Below are 16,556 nucleotides of genomic sequence, written 5' to 3' on the forward strand. Positions count from 1 at the left end.
AGAGGAAATTGCTCTGGTGTCCTAAATTAATTTCAGCTTCCATTTGCTGACAGATTTGCTTCCAGAAAGGCTTTGCATGTCATCATACATTAGTCAGTGGGCTAAATAGATTTATTTAAAACTGTTTACTGCTAAATAAAATTAAAAATCAGTACATTGGGAACTGTTAAGCCACAGCTAATCAGTTAGTATCAGTATGGAAATCAGAATGCTGTGGCTATCAGAGACAGGATAGTTCCAAGGGGTTTGGTACAGTTTTGTAAAGTCTGACCGTCTTGTTTCTTCCTTCAGGTATGCACTCCCCCATGGGTCCAAGCAGTGTGGGTGGAGGCAGTGGTCTGGGTGGAGGTGGGGGCAGCAGCTCCTTCTCCAGCAGCTCTCTAAATGCCCTGCAGGCCATCAGCGAAGGGGTGGGGGCCTCCCTGCCCTCCCTGCCCTCGGCCTTGACTGCAGCCTCCCCGGCCCACAAGCCTGACAGCTCCCCCAGCATCCACTCCACCTCCTCTTCCTCCGCAGCCGCCCAGCCCAGCCAGGCCTGCAGGCCTCCAGTGCCAGGCCACGGTGACTCTAAGAGCCCAGGGGCGGCCTTCGGGTCTGGGCCGGGGGAGCACCACCACCCCCTGCACCACCAACACCACGGCCACCCACACCCCAACGACAGCAGTGGGTCAGAGCGGCCAGACAGCCAAGCACCTGGGGGAAATAACAAGTCGGAGTCGGGGCCGGAAGGGAGTGGAGAGTCGGGGGCCTCTACCACAGAGCCAGCCAGAAGAGTGCCTGATGGTAAGGGCCACAAGAAGCTACTGCAGCTCCTGACCTCCCCCACGGAGGAGCTCGGTCTGGGGGTGGGAAACGGGTCATCGGGGCCCCCGTCGGCTCCCGGCGCTAATAACCCTGCTGGCATGGAGGGGAAAGAGGCGGGCTGTGTAACTAGCCCTTCCTCCACGGGTGTGTCCTCCTCCTCCAACCCTCAGATGGCGGGAGGCGGGGCTCCTGGAGGAAGTGGGCCGGGCTCCCTTGCCATGAGCTCCTCCCACTACACAGCCTCGCTGCAGGAGAAGCACAAGATCCTGCACAAGCTGCTGCAGAACGGCAACACTCCCGACGAGGTGGCCAAAATCACCGCCGAGGCCACCGGGAAGATCCCCACGGCGCACGAGGCCGCCATGGCAGCGGCGGCGGCGGCAGCAGCAGGAGGAGATCTGGGTGGGGCCTCGGGTGGCGGGGCCGGGTCGGCGGGGCCAGGGGCCGGAGGAGCGGGGCCCACAGTGGAGCCCAAGCAGGAGCAGCACAGCCCCAAGAAGGAGAAGACCCACGCGCTGCTCCACTACCTCCTCAACAAGGACGACGCCAAAGAGCCCGCCGACGTCAAGCCAAAGCCCGAGGAGCTGGAGGGGAAGGGGCCCCCTGGGGCCGGCGCTGGGACCCTGGGCTCTGGCCCCACAGCAGAGAGTATGGAGGGCAAGATCAAGTCAGAGCCGTCTGATGAGGTAAAGCCCTGCAATACACACACACACACACACACACACACACACACACACCCACACACAGGGTCTTTATGGACCAGTGTAGGACAGCTGTATCACTGACTTTTGATGCATTGATAAATGAGGTTAAGAGGAGACGAGGTCTAGATCTGTTGTTTACTTTCCCTCACTCATATGAAGTGTGGGAATGCATAGTTGGGGAAGACCAGCAGCAGTAGTAGTAGCACTGATGTCCAGTGAGCTAGCACAGGGAGGAGAACTGAAGTAGCAGCGTACACCTTGTTAGGCCTGCGAGTGCGTTGATGGCCCCATTTGGCAGCATTTCACTGACCCAGGTCTCTGTGGTTACTCATCACGGCAGCTGATGGTTTCTATTTCAAAATGAAACCAGCTCCAGTGTTCTCCCAGGTAGGCTTTGCGCAGTGTGAAATGATTTCGTTCCAACCTGGCTAGAGATCCCACCAGGTGAGCGCTGATTACAGCGGCTGCAGGCTCATTTAGAGCTGTGAGGAGCTAACTGTACCCCAGCTGCCCGCAAGCCATGCAGAATTACTGGCACTAATCACAGTTCTGGAGAGGTGTGCAATTTGAGAGCACTGCTCTGAGAATTAAGGTTGGAAATTGAGGAAATGTTTTGGGGAAAAGTATAGATGTGAGAGAATAGACATTTTGTTATGACCGTGCCATAGATATAGATTTGTTTCAGATGTAATGCGGAAATAGAACACAATAGCTGGAAAGTGTTAGGTGTGTATTAATGGTGTGTGTGTGTGTGTGTGTGTGTGTGTGTGTGTGTGTGTGTGTGTGTGTGTGTGTGTGTGTGTGTGTGTGTGTGTGTGTGTGTGTGTGTGTGTGTGTGTGTTTCAGCTGGATACTTTCCTGGGATTGAAGAACTCAGGAGAATTTCACCCGGATCAGGGCATGGGAGGTGTGGCCAGTGATGGAGGAAACAAGCCCCAAGGGTTTCCTGACGAGGGTGCACAAGGTAACGTGCGCTTCTCAGTGTACACTGCTAGCTGATGAAGCCCAGATGGGACTTAAACTGCCACATATGCATGCGCCATGAGTTTCCTGTTGATCTCCTGATGTATTCATAGTCTTAAAGAGGACCTAGTATGCTTTTCTGATTTTTCCCTTTCCATTAGTGGGTTATATACCTTTCTGTGCATGTAAACGGTCTGCAAAGTTACAAAGCGTAGTCTTAAGTAGTATGTACTTCACTTTTACGTACTTCACTACTGTGCTTCTTACTCTCTACTTGAGGTTCCATAGGATATGTACTTTGCATGGAGTAAGTGTTCCTAACTGTCCTGTCTCATGGGTCAGGCGTGAGGAGTCCAGCGCTGGGGCCAGGGGGCAGAGTGCCCTTCCAGAGAGCCATGTCTGTGGACGGGAAGCTGGTGGGTGCAGGGGGGGCGGCCGGCAGACGCAGCGCTCCCATGCCCATCAAGCAGGAGAGCCTGGACGGGCAGCGCATGATGGGGACGCCGGCCGACAACTTCCCCGGGAACATGGGTGTGTGTCCGCGAGGCGTTGGAACAAGTAAACTGATTTAGTTATTTCTTTATCCTACTCTCTCCTTCACTTCTCTTCGTTCTCTCATTCTTTCACTCGTTTCTTCCCTCCTAAAACTTGTGTCTTGCTCCCTCTCCTTCCCTTCCTCCCTGTCCACCTCCAGCATGCTCGCCCGTGAGTAAAGCGTGTGCGTCTGTGATTTGTGTCCCTCCAGGAATGATGAACCGAGGCATGTCAGTTCCGCAGAGCTCCCCCATGGGGGGGTCAGGGGACTGGATGCCCCACTCCAGTGCCAGTCCTGTGGGCTCAGCTGGTGGCCCCCCCTCCATGGCGCGCCCCCCAGGCATGGACTACAACTCCAAGGGCATGATGGGGGGCCACATGGTCAGCCGCTCCAACAGCGTGCCCGGCACCAGGTCCATGCTACAGCAGCAGCTCATGGATATGGGTATGTGTGTGTGTGTGTGTGTGTGTGTGTGTGAGAGAGAGAGAGAGAAAAAGAGAGACGAGGATGATGACTGTATGTTGAAAGAATTTTGTTGCTAACATGGTAAATAATTTGATATGAGTAGTGTTTCAGCAATTATGTAGATGCAAGCATGTGATCTTGTGGTTTGGGAGTTGGAGTGAAGGAGCGGGAGTGTGTAATGCTTTCTGCATTGATTGGATATATTTAATGCTTAAGATTCGGATGAATCACTACCATAATCTATCATCATCATCACGCACAGTATGAAATGCTAATTAGAGTCTTTTAGTGATGAAGTGGATGTAGACAGGGGTATTATGATATTAAAGAGGGTATTTGAAGGAGTGTGTGTGTGTGCGTGTGTGTATGAACCTTGCAGTTTTCCCATGTATAAATAGTAACAATGTACTGTTGGCAACAGCAGGAGTAACAGCATTTTTGCTGTTGATTTGTGTTGAGGTGCCTAATCATCTAAGCAGTCATATAAACATCTTGGCCCTTGGTCTGTCGACAGGTTCCAGTGATATGAATATGGGCATGAGTCAGTTCAATCAACAGTGTCCAGCCGGCCAATCACCCTCCTGGTCAGACAATATGATGGGGATGGACAACAACAGGTAATTGCACAGACTGTGCTGAACTGGGTCACGTTATTAAGCAAGAAACCCCTCAGGGGGTGAAGAGGCAGCTTTGAGTGTGTGTGTGTGTCTGTCTGTGTGTGTGTGTGTGTGTGTGTGTGTGTGTGTCTGTGTATGTCTGTCTGTCTGTCTGTGTGTGTGTGTCTGTTTGTGTGTATTTGTTTTGTTGATTGAGTGTGTAATCCTTCAATCACACCCCCTGCTGCTAGCTTCTGCTCCCCACTCTACATGTAGATTTAGCTGGCAGTATGGTGGCCATCTGTGTTTTCTCACATTGTGGTGTGAACGTGCCTTGGCTATTTGGATAACTCTGTGTATGTATGTGTGTGTGTCTGTGTTTGCTTGTGTGTGTGTGTGTGTGTGTGTGTGTGTCTGTCTGGGTGTGTGTGTATGTCTATCTGCCCATGTCTGTCTTGCTGGTTGCACGTTTCTTTGTTACTATGTGAGTGTGTGTGCATGTGCCTTCTTAACTATATGCACTGTGTACATCCCTCTGTGTGTGTGTGTGTGTGCGTGTGTTTGCGGTGCAGGCGACAGTTTGGGAGCAGCCTGGATGAGCTGCTGGTCCCTCCATCCACCAGTGAGGGTCAGAGTGATGAGCGGGCTCTGCTGGACCAGCTGGACTCGCTGCTCAACACCGACGTCATTGCCCTGGAGGAAATCGACCGCGCACTGGGCATCCCAGACCTCATCAGCCAGGTTAGACACAAACACACAAACACACAAACACAGTCAAAAATTCCAATGAACACTCAAAATATACAAATGTTCACACAAAAATATAAGCAAAGCCACAACATGCAGACAAAGGTAGATCGAAATCTAAATAAACATGCACATAGAAATGTGAAACACACACACACACACCACACACCACACACCACACACCACACACACACCACACACCACACACACACCACACACCAGACACCAGACACCACACACCACACACCACACACCACACAGCCAGAGCCAGAGCCTAAGTTTAACATTAAACAGCCCTACCAATTAGAGCCTCTTTGGATAACTTAATGACAGAACTCATAAACAGTCGGCGAGACGAGAGAAGACAGACACTGAGATCCAAAGAGTCTGCGTGCTCAACTAATCAGAGACATGGAACAGAGTTGGGACTGAATCTAGTAGGAAATGAGGAATTGAACTAATTGTCTGTTGTGTCATTAAAGTTTGTCGGGCCATGTTCTGGTATTATAGATCAGAATCTATACACTGTAAATTGTCAAGAGAGTTACATCAAGTCTCTCTGTCTCTCTCACTGTCTGTCTGTCTCACTGTCTGTCTCCCTATCTGTCTGTGTCTGCCTGTCGGCCTCTCTCTCTCTCTCTCTCTCTCTCTCTCTCTCTCTCTCTCTCTCTCTCTCTCTCTTTCCTATACCTACACAGAGTCAGGGAGCAGAGCCTCCATCTGAGTCCTTCCCTGGCCAGGACCCTTCCATGGTGATGGATCAGAAGCCCATGTATGGACAGGGCTACCCCGGCCCCCCTTCCATGGGCGGCATGCCTGCGGGGTACGGGGGCGCCCCCATGCAGGGCCAGCCTCCGCCGGGCGGATATGGCCCCATGATGAACCAGATGGGTCAGCAGGGCAGCTTCCCTGGCATGGGGGGCAGCATGGCGGGCATGGGGCCCATGGGGGGCATGGGACACCCCCGCGCCAACATGATGAGGCCGCGCATGATGAGCGCCACCAAACCCATGAGGCTGCAGCTGCAGCAGAGACTACAGGGCCAGCAGGTGACTACACACACGTAGAGATAAACACACACACACACGTAGAGATGCACACACACATACAGATTCACAGACACACATAGGTTGAGCCAAGACACACACAATCATATACTGTACACACACACTCACACACACACACACACACGGGTAATTTGCATACATACCATTCACCTAGACTAATGCTAGATTTATAGTTATCCATTTGGACGGAGACGAACACATAGCCACGCCTTGGCAACACCCTTCCCCGTGGTGGAACGCCCATCCGAGCCCATCCGAGCCCTTCGGAGAGCTGGACGGACACCGACGTGCACCTCTCGATTTTTGTAACTTTTTCGGATACGAACGGATAGCGACGGATACCCCCTTGGCTGTGATTGGTCCGCTAACAAAATCATTTCCTAACGACATCATTTCCGGAATCTCACATTTCCTGTTTCATTCCCTATCTGTTCCTATTCTGTAATAGAGTGCGGATCAGCCGAATATTTCTGTCCGAGCCCGGCCTGCGTCCGACAGAGTAGTGCCCGAGCCAGACAGCCATTCAAATATATTGTCGGAATCCAACCAGACATAGTCAGTGTCTCAACTGTTCATACTAATGACACATTTACGTATGTTTTTTATGAATAGCCTGTAGACCGTCTCACAAGCTTCTTCTAGTTGATTATGAACAAACATAACAGAAGAGGTCTGAAGATATTTCTGAAACACTTATAAGGACGCTCAAATGACCGCAAATACTATCCCATTCTCACAGGAGACATCACAGCAATCGGAGCATATTTGTCAAACGCGATAAAAGATTTTTTTCCTACTGCTCTGAAATATTCCCATTCCATACTGAATATTCTGTTTAGATCAAAGGTTTGTTTTTCGACACCGTGATATTTCAGATGATGGAACAGTTGAAATGAATGCTCATATACAAAAGCTAACATTAACGTGAAGTGGAGTTAACTTGCAGCCAACACCATTGTATTACAAACCCTAACACACACACATAATGAGAAAGTAGGCTTATTACACCTGGCGATTATCTCGCCTTTTATCTTCCATCTTTGAATAATGTAACTTATAAACACGTCGTTTTAAAGCGCTGTGGCCGTCCTGAAAAGATGTGTCAATAAATGAATTTAATCCATAGAATCCACGTTGACTTCACTACTTATTAAGATATTGTAACAAATCACGGAAGTGTGGAATATTTGTTATGGCTTTTAATTAAACACTAAACACAATACAATGTCAAAATGGCACAGGCTTTATGCCCTGCTACAAGTTATCACGAACAGACTGTGCTACCGTCACACACCTGTATAAACTCCGTCCCAACACAGAACAACGACATGCAATTAGAACAGTAAGGAACATTGTTAAAGAACATCGTTGGGCGCTGCATCATAGAGAAAAGTATGTGCCCGCCGCACGGCATTATGGGGCGACTATTCCGGCAAGTTAAATATGGAATGTTCAATGCCTTATCGCGCTGACTTGTCCCAGCTCTACCCCAGCCCGACAGCAAGTAAAATATTTAGTCCGAACCCCAATGAGTCAATGTCTCAACTGTTCATACTACTGACACATTTACATACGTTTCTTAAGAATAGCCTGCCTTTATTAAACTCGAGCATCAACAGATGAATGATAAATGCACTGGCTCACACAAACAAGCCCCGTTAAACGCACAAGCGCGCACAAAAGGGAGATAAGTATATTGAAATGAATTATTCACATTGCAAGAACGGAATGAAATGGCCTACACATTACACACGCTATGCATCTGATATGCCTAAATAAAACTCACGTTATATACACGGACACATTCCTTATAAAAGTATCTACATAGTCCAACCATCAATGTTTAATCCATGTTGTGGAGAAAGAGGATGGCATCAATCATATTTCATTAAAGCTTCACACTTCTTACATTGGACATATCAAACAGCCTCATTAGAATCCGCATAGAATATGATGCCATCCGACAGAAATATCTCCATAGGCCTACAGTAAATTTCCCCTCGAGTGTCGTTTTAAACTCTCCAGATGACAGTTTCTTTTTTAAAAAACTTTAAGTGCACAAAGTTCGTTATGAAACGATCTACATAGTCCAACAATCGAGGTTTAATCCATTTACATTTAGTCATTTAGCCGACGCTTTTGTACAGGGGAGAAGCATGTGAAGCAAACACGTTTACTTGACTACTTATTAAGATATTTAAATATGGAATGTTCAATGCCTTGACTACTAAGCAGAAATATCTCCATACAGTAGATTCCCCCTCGTTTTGTATTGTTTTAAACTCTCCAGATGACAGTTTATTTTTTAACTTCTTCCCTGATACCAGTTTGCCTCCTGTAATCGCGTTGTCACAGCTAGGACATAAAAAAAATCCCCGCACACAAGAAGGCTATTATCCTAAATGTGATTTATTTTACTCTCAAAAACGAACTTCTCCATCACGTGAGGCAGACACGTTGACTTGACTACTTATTAAGATATTTAAATATGGAATGTTCAATGCCTTATCACGCTTATGTTTGAAAGCCATTGTTTTCAGCTTGCAGGTGCTTTTGCCTCTGGCCCAGTTTGTCGGTTTTGACGTTCATCTCTCTCCCCCAACCATCCAGGTTTAATCAATCCGCGTTGACTACTAAGCAGAAATATCTCCATACAGTAGATTCCCCCTCGTTTTGTATTCTTTTAAACTCTCCAGATGACAGTTTATTTTTAACTTCTTCCCTGATACCAGTTTGCCTCCTGTAATCACGTTGTCACAGATATTTATTTGCCCAGTCAGCTTGTTGGTCTTGACGTTCAGATGTTGCGCCTAAACTATCATATCGTCTCGTCACATGATCAAATAAAGACTTGACATTGGACAACAGCATACATATTACCCGGCAATCATCATTACAAATCTGAATATGACAAAAAATACAAAAGAAAATAAGATAGTATTCATTTCATTTAATCGTTTTTAATAGTTTCTATAGTGTATGTAAGATAAGCATATCATTTTGTTATAGATTGCTACTATTTTTCACACAAATAATACCTACCATGATGGAGATAAGTTTGCCTTTTCAAGTGAATATATAGCGTTAGACAGACTACCCATTGTAATGTAGTGTGTCTCAAAGACCCATGTGACTACACCTGTTGCTCTTGATGACGTGACGGCTGGGAGGAGGGAGATAAACAATCTACGAATTCTATCACTCAAAGAGGTCGCGTAGTAGCTCGTCTGTGACCAAAAAACCGCTGCTCCATCTACTGTTCTGGCAGTGAATTGTTTTCAACACCCACAGCCGTCGGAGAAGTATAAATCAAAAACAGTACGTCTGAATCCGTTTCCCCGCCCATCCGTAAAACGGACGGACACCGACGCAGATCTATAATTCGGGCTTAAAAGGGGACCTCAGGACCTCTTGGGTCCAAATTTTTACTTGGGACAAAAGCGATCGGAATCAGTACAGTATCAAGCCATCAAGCCTTAAAGCGCGGCTACAACGTAATCCTATGGGGCAAGCATTCTCATCAAAGTAAGCCGCTGTTTTGACCACTGACGGGCTCATAATGTTATTGTAAGTGTCGGACAACATGGGCAAGATCCCTACACATACAGACTGTGTCTAACATAAAACCGAAGTCTCGCTCGCTCTGAAATCTCCAGGGCGTTCCCCTTTAAGGGTTTATAATGATATGTGAAATAGAAAATGGAGATAAAGTGTCTATTTTAGCAGGAAACGTTAACACTCATAGCAGACTTGTTACGTCGCCATAAGTACCTATTCTGATCATGTAGAGTCGACATAGTGTACTGCCTCTAGTGTAGTAAGTCATCATTACAGGTCTGACTCGCGCTCCTCTGTCTGTTCTCTCCCCGCAGTTCATGAACCAAACTCGACAGGGCATGGGCATGAAGATGGAGAGCCCTGGGGGAGGCAACCCAGGCATGAGGCCTGGTATGCAGCCTGGCATGGGCAGCCAGGTATGCCACTCCACTTCATCTCACTTCTGTGCCTACCTGACCATAGGGTCCAGTGTTTGACGACACGTGTCACTATTTAAAGTGATGCACAGTCTAGGGGTGTCAAGCAGTTTATCAGTCCTTATCTTGTGATCATCGGCATGGCACTGGGCAAGTGGAGGAATATTAGTTTTATAGGAACCGCCCACTCTTCACACTTCACTCATGCTCTTCCCCCTCCTCTCTCTATCTCCCCCTCTCTCCCTCCTCCCTCTCTCTCTCCTTCCCCCCTCCTCTCTCTCCGCCCTCTCTCTCTCCTCCCTCTCTCTCCCCCCTCTCTCTCCCTCCTCCCTCTCTCTCTCCCTCCCTCCCTCCCTCTCTCTCTCTCCTCCCTCCCTCCCTCCCTCCTCCCCGGTGTGTCAGCAGGGCTTCCTGAATGCTCAGATGCTGGCCCAGCGCAGTCGGGAGATGATGACGCTGCAGATGCGCAGGCAGAGGATGATGATGCTCATGCAGCAGCAGCAGCAACAGCAGGCGGCCGCCGCAGCCGCCGCCGCCGCCGGGGGCTTCAGCCCCCCGCCCAACGTCACCGCCCCCACAGGCATGGACTCGCCCATGGGAGGACCCCCCATGGGTCAGGCCGGACAACAGCAGTTCGCCTACGGAGGGAGTTATGGTATGTTACGGCAGGGTCACTGCTCTGCCGCAGTCCTCTCCGCTTGTGTTTCTTCTCCACCAGGGATTGGTTGCCTTCCTTAGTCACTGTCTTTAGAATGGCGATTAGCATTTGATATTTGCAGGTTAATAAGTAACATTTCTGCTTGCTAGGGCGGCGCAGACCATTTCACCTGCGTGTCAGATTTTGAAAGGCTGCAGGCATTGAAAGTGTTTGTCGCTCTCTCTGATTGGATGACAAGAAATGCCATGTATATTTTTTGCCTTCTTGACATGCGGGCTATGGTCATCTAGCTGGCTTGAATACTCCCCGTCATGATACAGTGCTTCTCCAAACATATTTGTAATGTGCCTTTTTAAGGTACTGAAAAGCTGTCACATATGCCTGGTGGTTAGTGACATGCCTATGAAGAGTGGTGGTTAGTGACATGCCTATGAAGAGTGGTGGTTAGTGACATGCCTATGAAGAGTGGTGGTTAGTGGCATGCCTATGAAGAGTGGTGGTTAGTGACATGCCTATGAAGAGTGGTGGTTAGTGGCATGCCTATGAAGAGTGGTGGTTAGTGACATGCCTATGAAGAGTGGTGGTTAGTGACATGCCTATGAAGAGTGGTGGTTAGTGACATGCCTATGAAGAGTGGTGGTTAGTGGCATGCCTATGAAGAGTGGTGGTTAGTGACATGCCTATGAAGAGTGGTGGTTAGTGACATGCCTATGAAGAGTGGTGGTTAGTGACATGCCTATGAAGAGTGGTGGTTAGTGGCATGCCTATGAAGAGTGGTGGTTAGTGACATGCCTATGAAGAGTGGTGGTTTGTGACATGTCGTCATGTAGCCTCAGAAGGGGGAGCTGTTCCTCCCAAATACTCACTCCCCATCCCTGTGAAGCCCAGTTGAGTTTCACAGGAACTACACAACAATTTTCTCCTCACGTACTTAAAAGTTGGATTCAAAGCTACAGTGCAGCCTTTCATTCTACTCCTGTGTGTCAGGAGGGTCAGCAGCCCTCTCCACATTCTCAAGGGGAGGGAACGCCATGATGAAATCAGACATTAAGTCAAATGGATAAGTGCTTGTGTGTTAACAGTCGGAGGATCCTTCAGGGTATGGATTCCTCGGGCGTCCTTGAAGGGAAGCACTATGGCTTAACCAACACGATGTTCAGCACTCGCAGAGATGAGTCATATCTCAGAGGAATCAGAGTTAACGTTGTGGCCTTCCAGTGGAGGTAGACATGCAGTGAATGGTGCTGCCACCTGCTGGTGAACAAATGTAAATGCAGTGGTTTGCAGAGCATGTGACGAGTTGCGTTACTAAAGAGAGTAGAAAAAGAACATATATTCTCTGCAGGGCTTTTTTTAGGTTTCCTTCAGACTGTATGATGTATGTATGTATGATATCATTGAATGTTTTGTCTTCTAGTTACTTTACCTAGAAATTGACTTTAAAAGTGAACATTGATGGTATCTCTTCTTCCAGGTATGGGCCAGCAGGGTGACCCCTCGTTTGCACCGTCTGGTGCCAGCCCCCCCAACGCCATGATGTCAGGCCGTCTCGGACCTCCACAGAATCCCATGATGCAACAGCATCCACAGGGAGGCCCCATGTACCAGACGGCCGACATGAAAGGCTGGCCACAGGGAGGCATGAGCCGGAATGGGTGAGCCAGCGCTGCAGTCGGGTTTGGCAGTGTAGATTAGAAAGTGACCAAAATAATTAATATTCCTTAATTGCTCCTTTCATCAAAATGATTTCCAGTAAATATTGTGTTTGTGTTAGAGCAGGGATTTTAATGGCTGCTGAAAATGCTTGCTCCTGCCTGACTGTGGCCTCTGCCATTTCTCTTCCTCTCCAGGTCGTACGGACAGCAGCAGTTCAGCCAGCAGGGCGCTGGGGGGCAGTACGGGGGTATGATGATGAACGGGGGGATGGGCGCTGGCGGAGGTGGGGGGCATATGGGCCAGATGCCCGGCCAGATGAACATGAACCCAATGATGATGAGCAGGATGCCCATGGGCCCTGATCAGGTGAGGATCTGTGCCGTGCTGGTGGTGGGATTGTTGTTGTTATGGTGGTATTCATGTTGTTGTTAGTGGTGGTGGTGGTGGAGTGTGTAGCAGCGGTAGCTTAGCTACAGTATCAGTTGCTGTTGTCTCTCAGTTGTGCAGTTCTGTCCCAGCATTGAGTACATTGAAATACGAACTGTAATTGGAGTGTCCCATCTTGCGTGTAGTCCGCTAACAAACAGGACATTTGGACACAGTAATGTATGTTTTATTCCCCAATAGTGGTGTTTAAGCCTCCCAAAACTGACTTATCTCTTCTCTCTTTTTCTCTTTGTTTCACAGAAATATTGCTGAGACATGCTGAGAGGAATGGAGACACTGTGAACCCCAGTATGAGAGACTCCAGGGCTTGCAGGCCTACATGACTATCTACTCACCGGGTTTCTCACCTGGAAACATATGGCCAGATACCACAGTCACTCGTGCACACACACACACACACACACACACACACACACACACACACACACACACACGTTTGTAAATCTGAGACACTGTGACATACACACATCAGTAAAAAAAAAAAAACACACACACACACACATACATCCAGACATCAGCCATCAGTCTTCAGAAGCTATCTCAAGTGTTGTGGGGTCTTCAGTCTCTTGACAATTTTTCTTAGTGATGGAGAAGTCACAGAGCCACAGTTCCTGCTGGACCAAACAATATGAGCAGGATCGGTTTGAACCGGAGCAGCCCCCGTACGAAATGACCTAGAGGAGAGACTAGTCTCCTCGCTCATTTTAGAATGTATAAATGTCATGCTGTGTTTGACAGCTCTGGGTTTGCCATGGCACGCCCTGTTTTTAGTGCTGAGTGAAGGTACCACACAGAGAGAAAATCATTTGGCGGTGATTGCACTTTACAGGGAAAAAGAAAAAAAGGCTGGCTCACGGCGAAAAAGGATTGTTGCAATATTTCTCTGTCATTTTTGTCTCAGCCTTATTGGAGGATGAATCAGAGTTTTGTAAGGGGGTCTAGTTTTCCCTCTCTGTAATGAAGATGTCTGTTTTGGTTTGGGGGAAGGGAAGGGAAGGGGGGACACGAAAAGATGGAAACCCAGAAAGCACAGAGTTTGTCTAGTTATGCAGATGTAAGCAATAATCTTCCCCCTTTGGCTTTTTTTACTACAGAGCATTATGTGGAGTGTCATCTACTCAAAGGTACTGCAGTATTAGATGTGATGTCAGAATTGGAGTTTTTCCTTCTCGTCTGTGAATACAAATTGTAAAAAGGCTTAAAATGTACTATATCCGCTTTTGTAGGTCACATACTGTTTTTGCACAGACTGTAAGTCTTGATATTTAAAAAGTAGGATTTTTTTTGTGGTTATTTTACTCTGTGTTGTAGGTCAATACAGCTTTCATTGCCGATATGTCAAAACGTAGAGAAGGTGGAAGGCTGTTTTAAAGTCAGAAAGGCATTTTTTTTCCTCACCTTCAAAAAGCCACTTTTTATCCTTCAGAAGGCACTTTCTATTTCCGAAGTTTCAATGCTTTTTTTTTTTTTTTGTCATCCATCAACAGTTTCTGGAGATAGTGCAGTTTCAAGTGGCAGTATAGCGTAAACCTTTGAAAGAGTTGAAAGAATCCCTTTTTAAACCTTGAATGATATTTACAAAATCTATATAAATCTATATTGAAGGAGGGCACCGTGTTGAGTTTGAGATGGCGGGTGCCAGGAAGTAGAGGTTTGTGCTGGAGGATGGTAGGAGGGCTTGAGGAGGGAAACCCCAAAGGGTTCAGACCCCTGGATATGCTGATGAAATGCACCATTCTGGACCCCTCTCTGCCTCCTCACTAACCTTTTTGCTCAGTTTTGGTTTTTCTTTTCATTTTTTGTGTTTTTTTTTATTGTTTTTTTTAATTTATTTTTTACCAATGCCTCTGATCTGATATAGGAAGCAATGGATGAGAACATATTATTGCCCTGAATGAAGAGGTTTCAGTTGTTGTCTTCAGGTCTGTTGGGACATTTCCGGGTGACCATTGATAATTTTTCCTGAATTTGTATTTTATTTCTTGCCCTCCTGCTTTGTATTTGAAAATATTTTTGAGGAACCTACCGACTCAGATGAAAGGCAAAATCCAAAGAGGTTTTCTGTTGTATTTTCAGCTGCATAAGTAGTTTCTGAAATTGATGTCTTCATGTAGAGATTGACCTGTGTGGAAAAGCCCCATAAAGACTAGATTTTGTTTTGTTTTTGTTTGTGAAGATTTTTTTTTCACACAAATAATGTGCTCCTGTCTTGAACACATGAGATTAAGCCTTTTACAATGTGGATTTCCTCTGTCCATTTAAATATTGGTTATCTGATATGTGTTTTGGTCAAAGGGTTTTAATTATTGTGGACAAACTGAGGTGGATTGTCATTTTAAGAAAACTGGTTTGATTTTACAGAGGTATTTGATGGAAAAGATTTGTTTTATCTCAAAGTGAATACTGTATATTCAGGAAGGTAGAAGAATGTTTTTTGCCCCCTGCAGTTCATGTTTAAAAAAAAAAAAAAACAATGTCCGAGAATGGATTGATATGGTTGATCATTAAACTTGATTTGAATAGGAAGAAAAAGAGCAGAAATAATATGTGAAAAACATATTTCTACTTTGCGGTTGTACATTACTGTTGCGTTTTTTTCTTGTTCCTCGATGTTAATATTGATGTAAATACAAATTTCTATTTAAACATTACCAGTTGCCAATCTGTGTGTTCATTCTCCTTGGGTATGTTCCTGTCTCTTCTTAGGGTGGGGATTTAACTCTGTTTGGCATGAGTATTTTGATAGATTGTTTTGCATTGGATGTAGAACATTTCAGGCATTTAATGAATGCGGTGGCCAGCTGATTTCCATGGTTACCTATGTAGTCATGCTAATGGTCATGAATGATGTCACCAGTGTCCCTACTGACACCCCCTCACACACGATAATAAGAATAGGCTACAGATCATGCACACAGATTGGCCTGATTCTTCTCCTGATTAATTTATTCCATTACCAATGCACATGGGAGGTTGCTGAAAGCATGCTATGTGATCTGACCTGCTGTTGCTGCCTGGCTATTCAAGTCCATACATGTCCCCGCCTTCCAGAGAAGCCAAAAGGAGCCGTCCAAGGAGGTGTTACTGCTGGCAGGTTCAGTGAACCCAGTTCACACAGAATTCACAGGAATTTACTCAAATTATGAATGTGCTTTATCTCCCATTTGGACGTTGGCTGTGTGTTCCTAAAACATAATAATTTGCCAGGTTTTAATAATTTGTCAGGTTTTATTGGCACACATGACACACTGGAACACACACGTGAATATATGGAGGCGACACAGGACACACACACGCAGGCCTGAAGTCACGGTGAATTTATCTTCTGCCTTTCCCCATCCTGGACTGTCCTTCCTCCAGGACCCCCCAGGAGCAGTGGGCAGCTTGTAAGCCCGGGGACCAAGTCAAGTGACCTGTCCATCTTTGGTCAGGGATGGACACGTGTTCTGTTCTTTTTGCATGTTTTTCTTTTGGGGTTCTTAGTGGAACACGGGGAGAACATGCAAACTCCACACAGAAAGGCCCGGGAGATAGCCCACCTGAGCACTGAAGGTCTGGGGAGGACCTGCCCCCCAGAGCCAACAGCGCCCCATGCGGCAATCGAACGCATGACCTTCTTGCTGTGAGGCGGCAGTGCAAGCACCTGAGCCACCGTGCTCATGTATGGTGCTTTGACTGAACATGCTTTCTGAAAAAGTGGACGTCTTTGTCATCTGTCTAAACCAGTGTTTCAGACCAAGGACCACTTAACCAATACAAAAAAACTCGCGGACCATCTAACTAAATAGTATATCCCCGGAACAACAGGCCTCCTACCCAGACCTGGCGCCAGACAAATGTTAGCGGCACATGATTTTCGCGGGTGGGCTCTCCTTTTTTACGTACCGGTAGGCTAGTTATAGATATGACAATGCGCTAGGCAAATAATCTTGAACCCTGC

The 16,556-nt window shown here is 47.0% G+C and overlaps 1 protein-coding gene across 8 annotated transcripts in view; it reads left to right on the top strand.

Moving 5' to 3' along the window:
- Window positions 1–15,267, top strand: part of LOC105906377 (nuclear receptor coactivator 3) — a 75,239-nt gene extending 59,972 nt beyond the window's left edge. For 6 of the 8 annotated variants that reach the window (XM_031566498.2, XM_031566503.2, XM_031566499.2 and 3 more), the window contains 12 exons: window positions 292–1,490; window positions 2,355–2,472; window positions 2,814–3,029; window positions 3,217–3,450; window positions 3,986–4,088; window positions 4,640–4,808; window positions 5,513–5,863; window positions 9,754–9,855; window positions 10,258–10,510; window positions 11,988–12,168; window positions 12,364–12,535; window positions 12,857–15,267. In XM_031566498.2, coding sequence (XP_031422358.1) covers window positions 292–1,490; window positions 2,355–2,472; window positions 2,814–3,029; window positions 3,217–3,450; window positions 3,986–4,088; window positions 4,640–4,808; window positions 5,513–5,863; window positions 9,754–9,855; window positions 10,258–10,510; window positions 11,988–12,168; window positions 12,364–12,535; window positions 12,857–12,868 — 3,110 coding nt within the window. In that variant the 3' untranslated portion in view covers window positions 12,869–15,267. The remainder of the gene's footprint in view (window positions 1–291; window positions 1,491–2,354; window positions 2,473–2,813; window positions 3,030–3,216; window positions 3,451–3,985; window positions 4,089–4,639; window positions 4,809–5,512; window positions 5,864–9,753; window positions 9,856–10,257; window positions 10,511–11,987; window positions 12,169–12,363; window positions 12,536–12,856) is intronic. The other 2 variants (XM_031566505.2, XM_031566504.2) reach the window with 2 other exon arrangements.
- Window positions 15,268–16,556: the final 1,289 nt, after the last annotated feature.

The sequence above is a fragment of the Clupea harengus genome, chromosome 4 (genome assembly GCF_900700415.2).
Source record: "Clupea harengus chromosome 4, Ch_v2.0.2, whole genome shotgun sequence".
In the NCBI taxonomy this organism is placed as follows: domain Eukaryota; kingdom Metazoa; phylum Chordata; class Actinopteri; order Clupeiformes; family Clupeidae; genus Clupea; species Clupea harengus.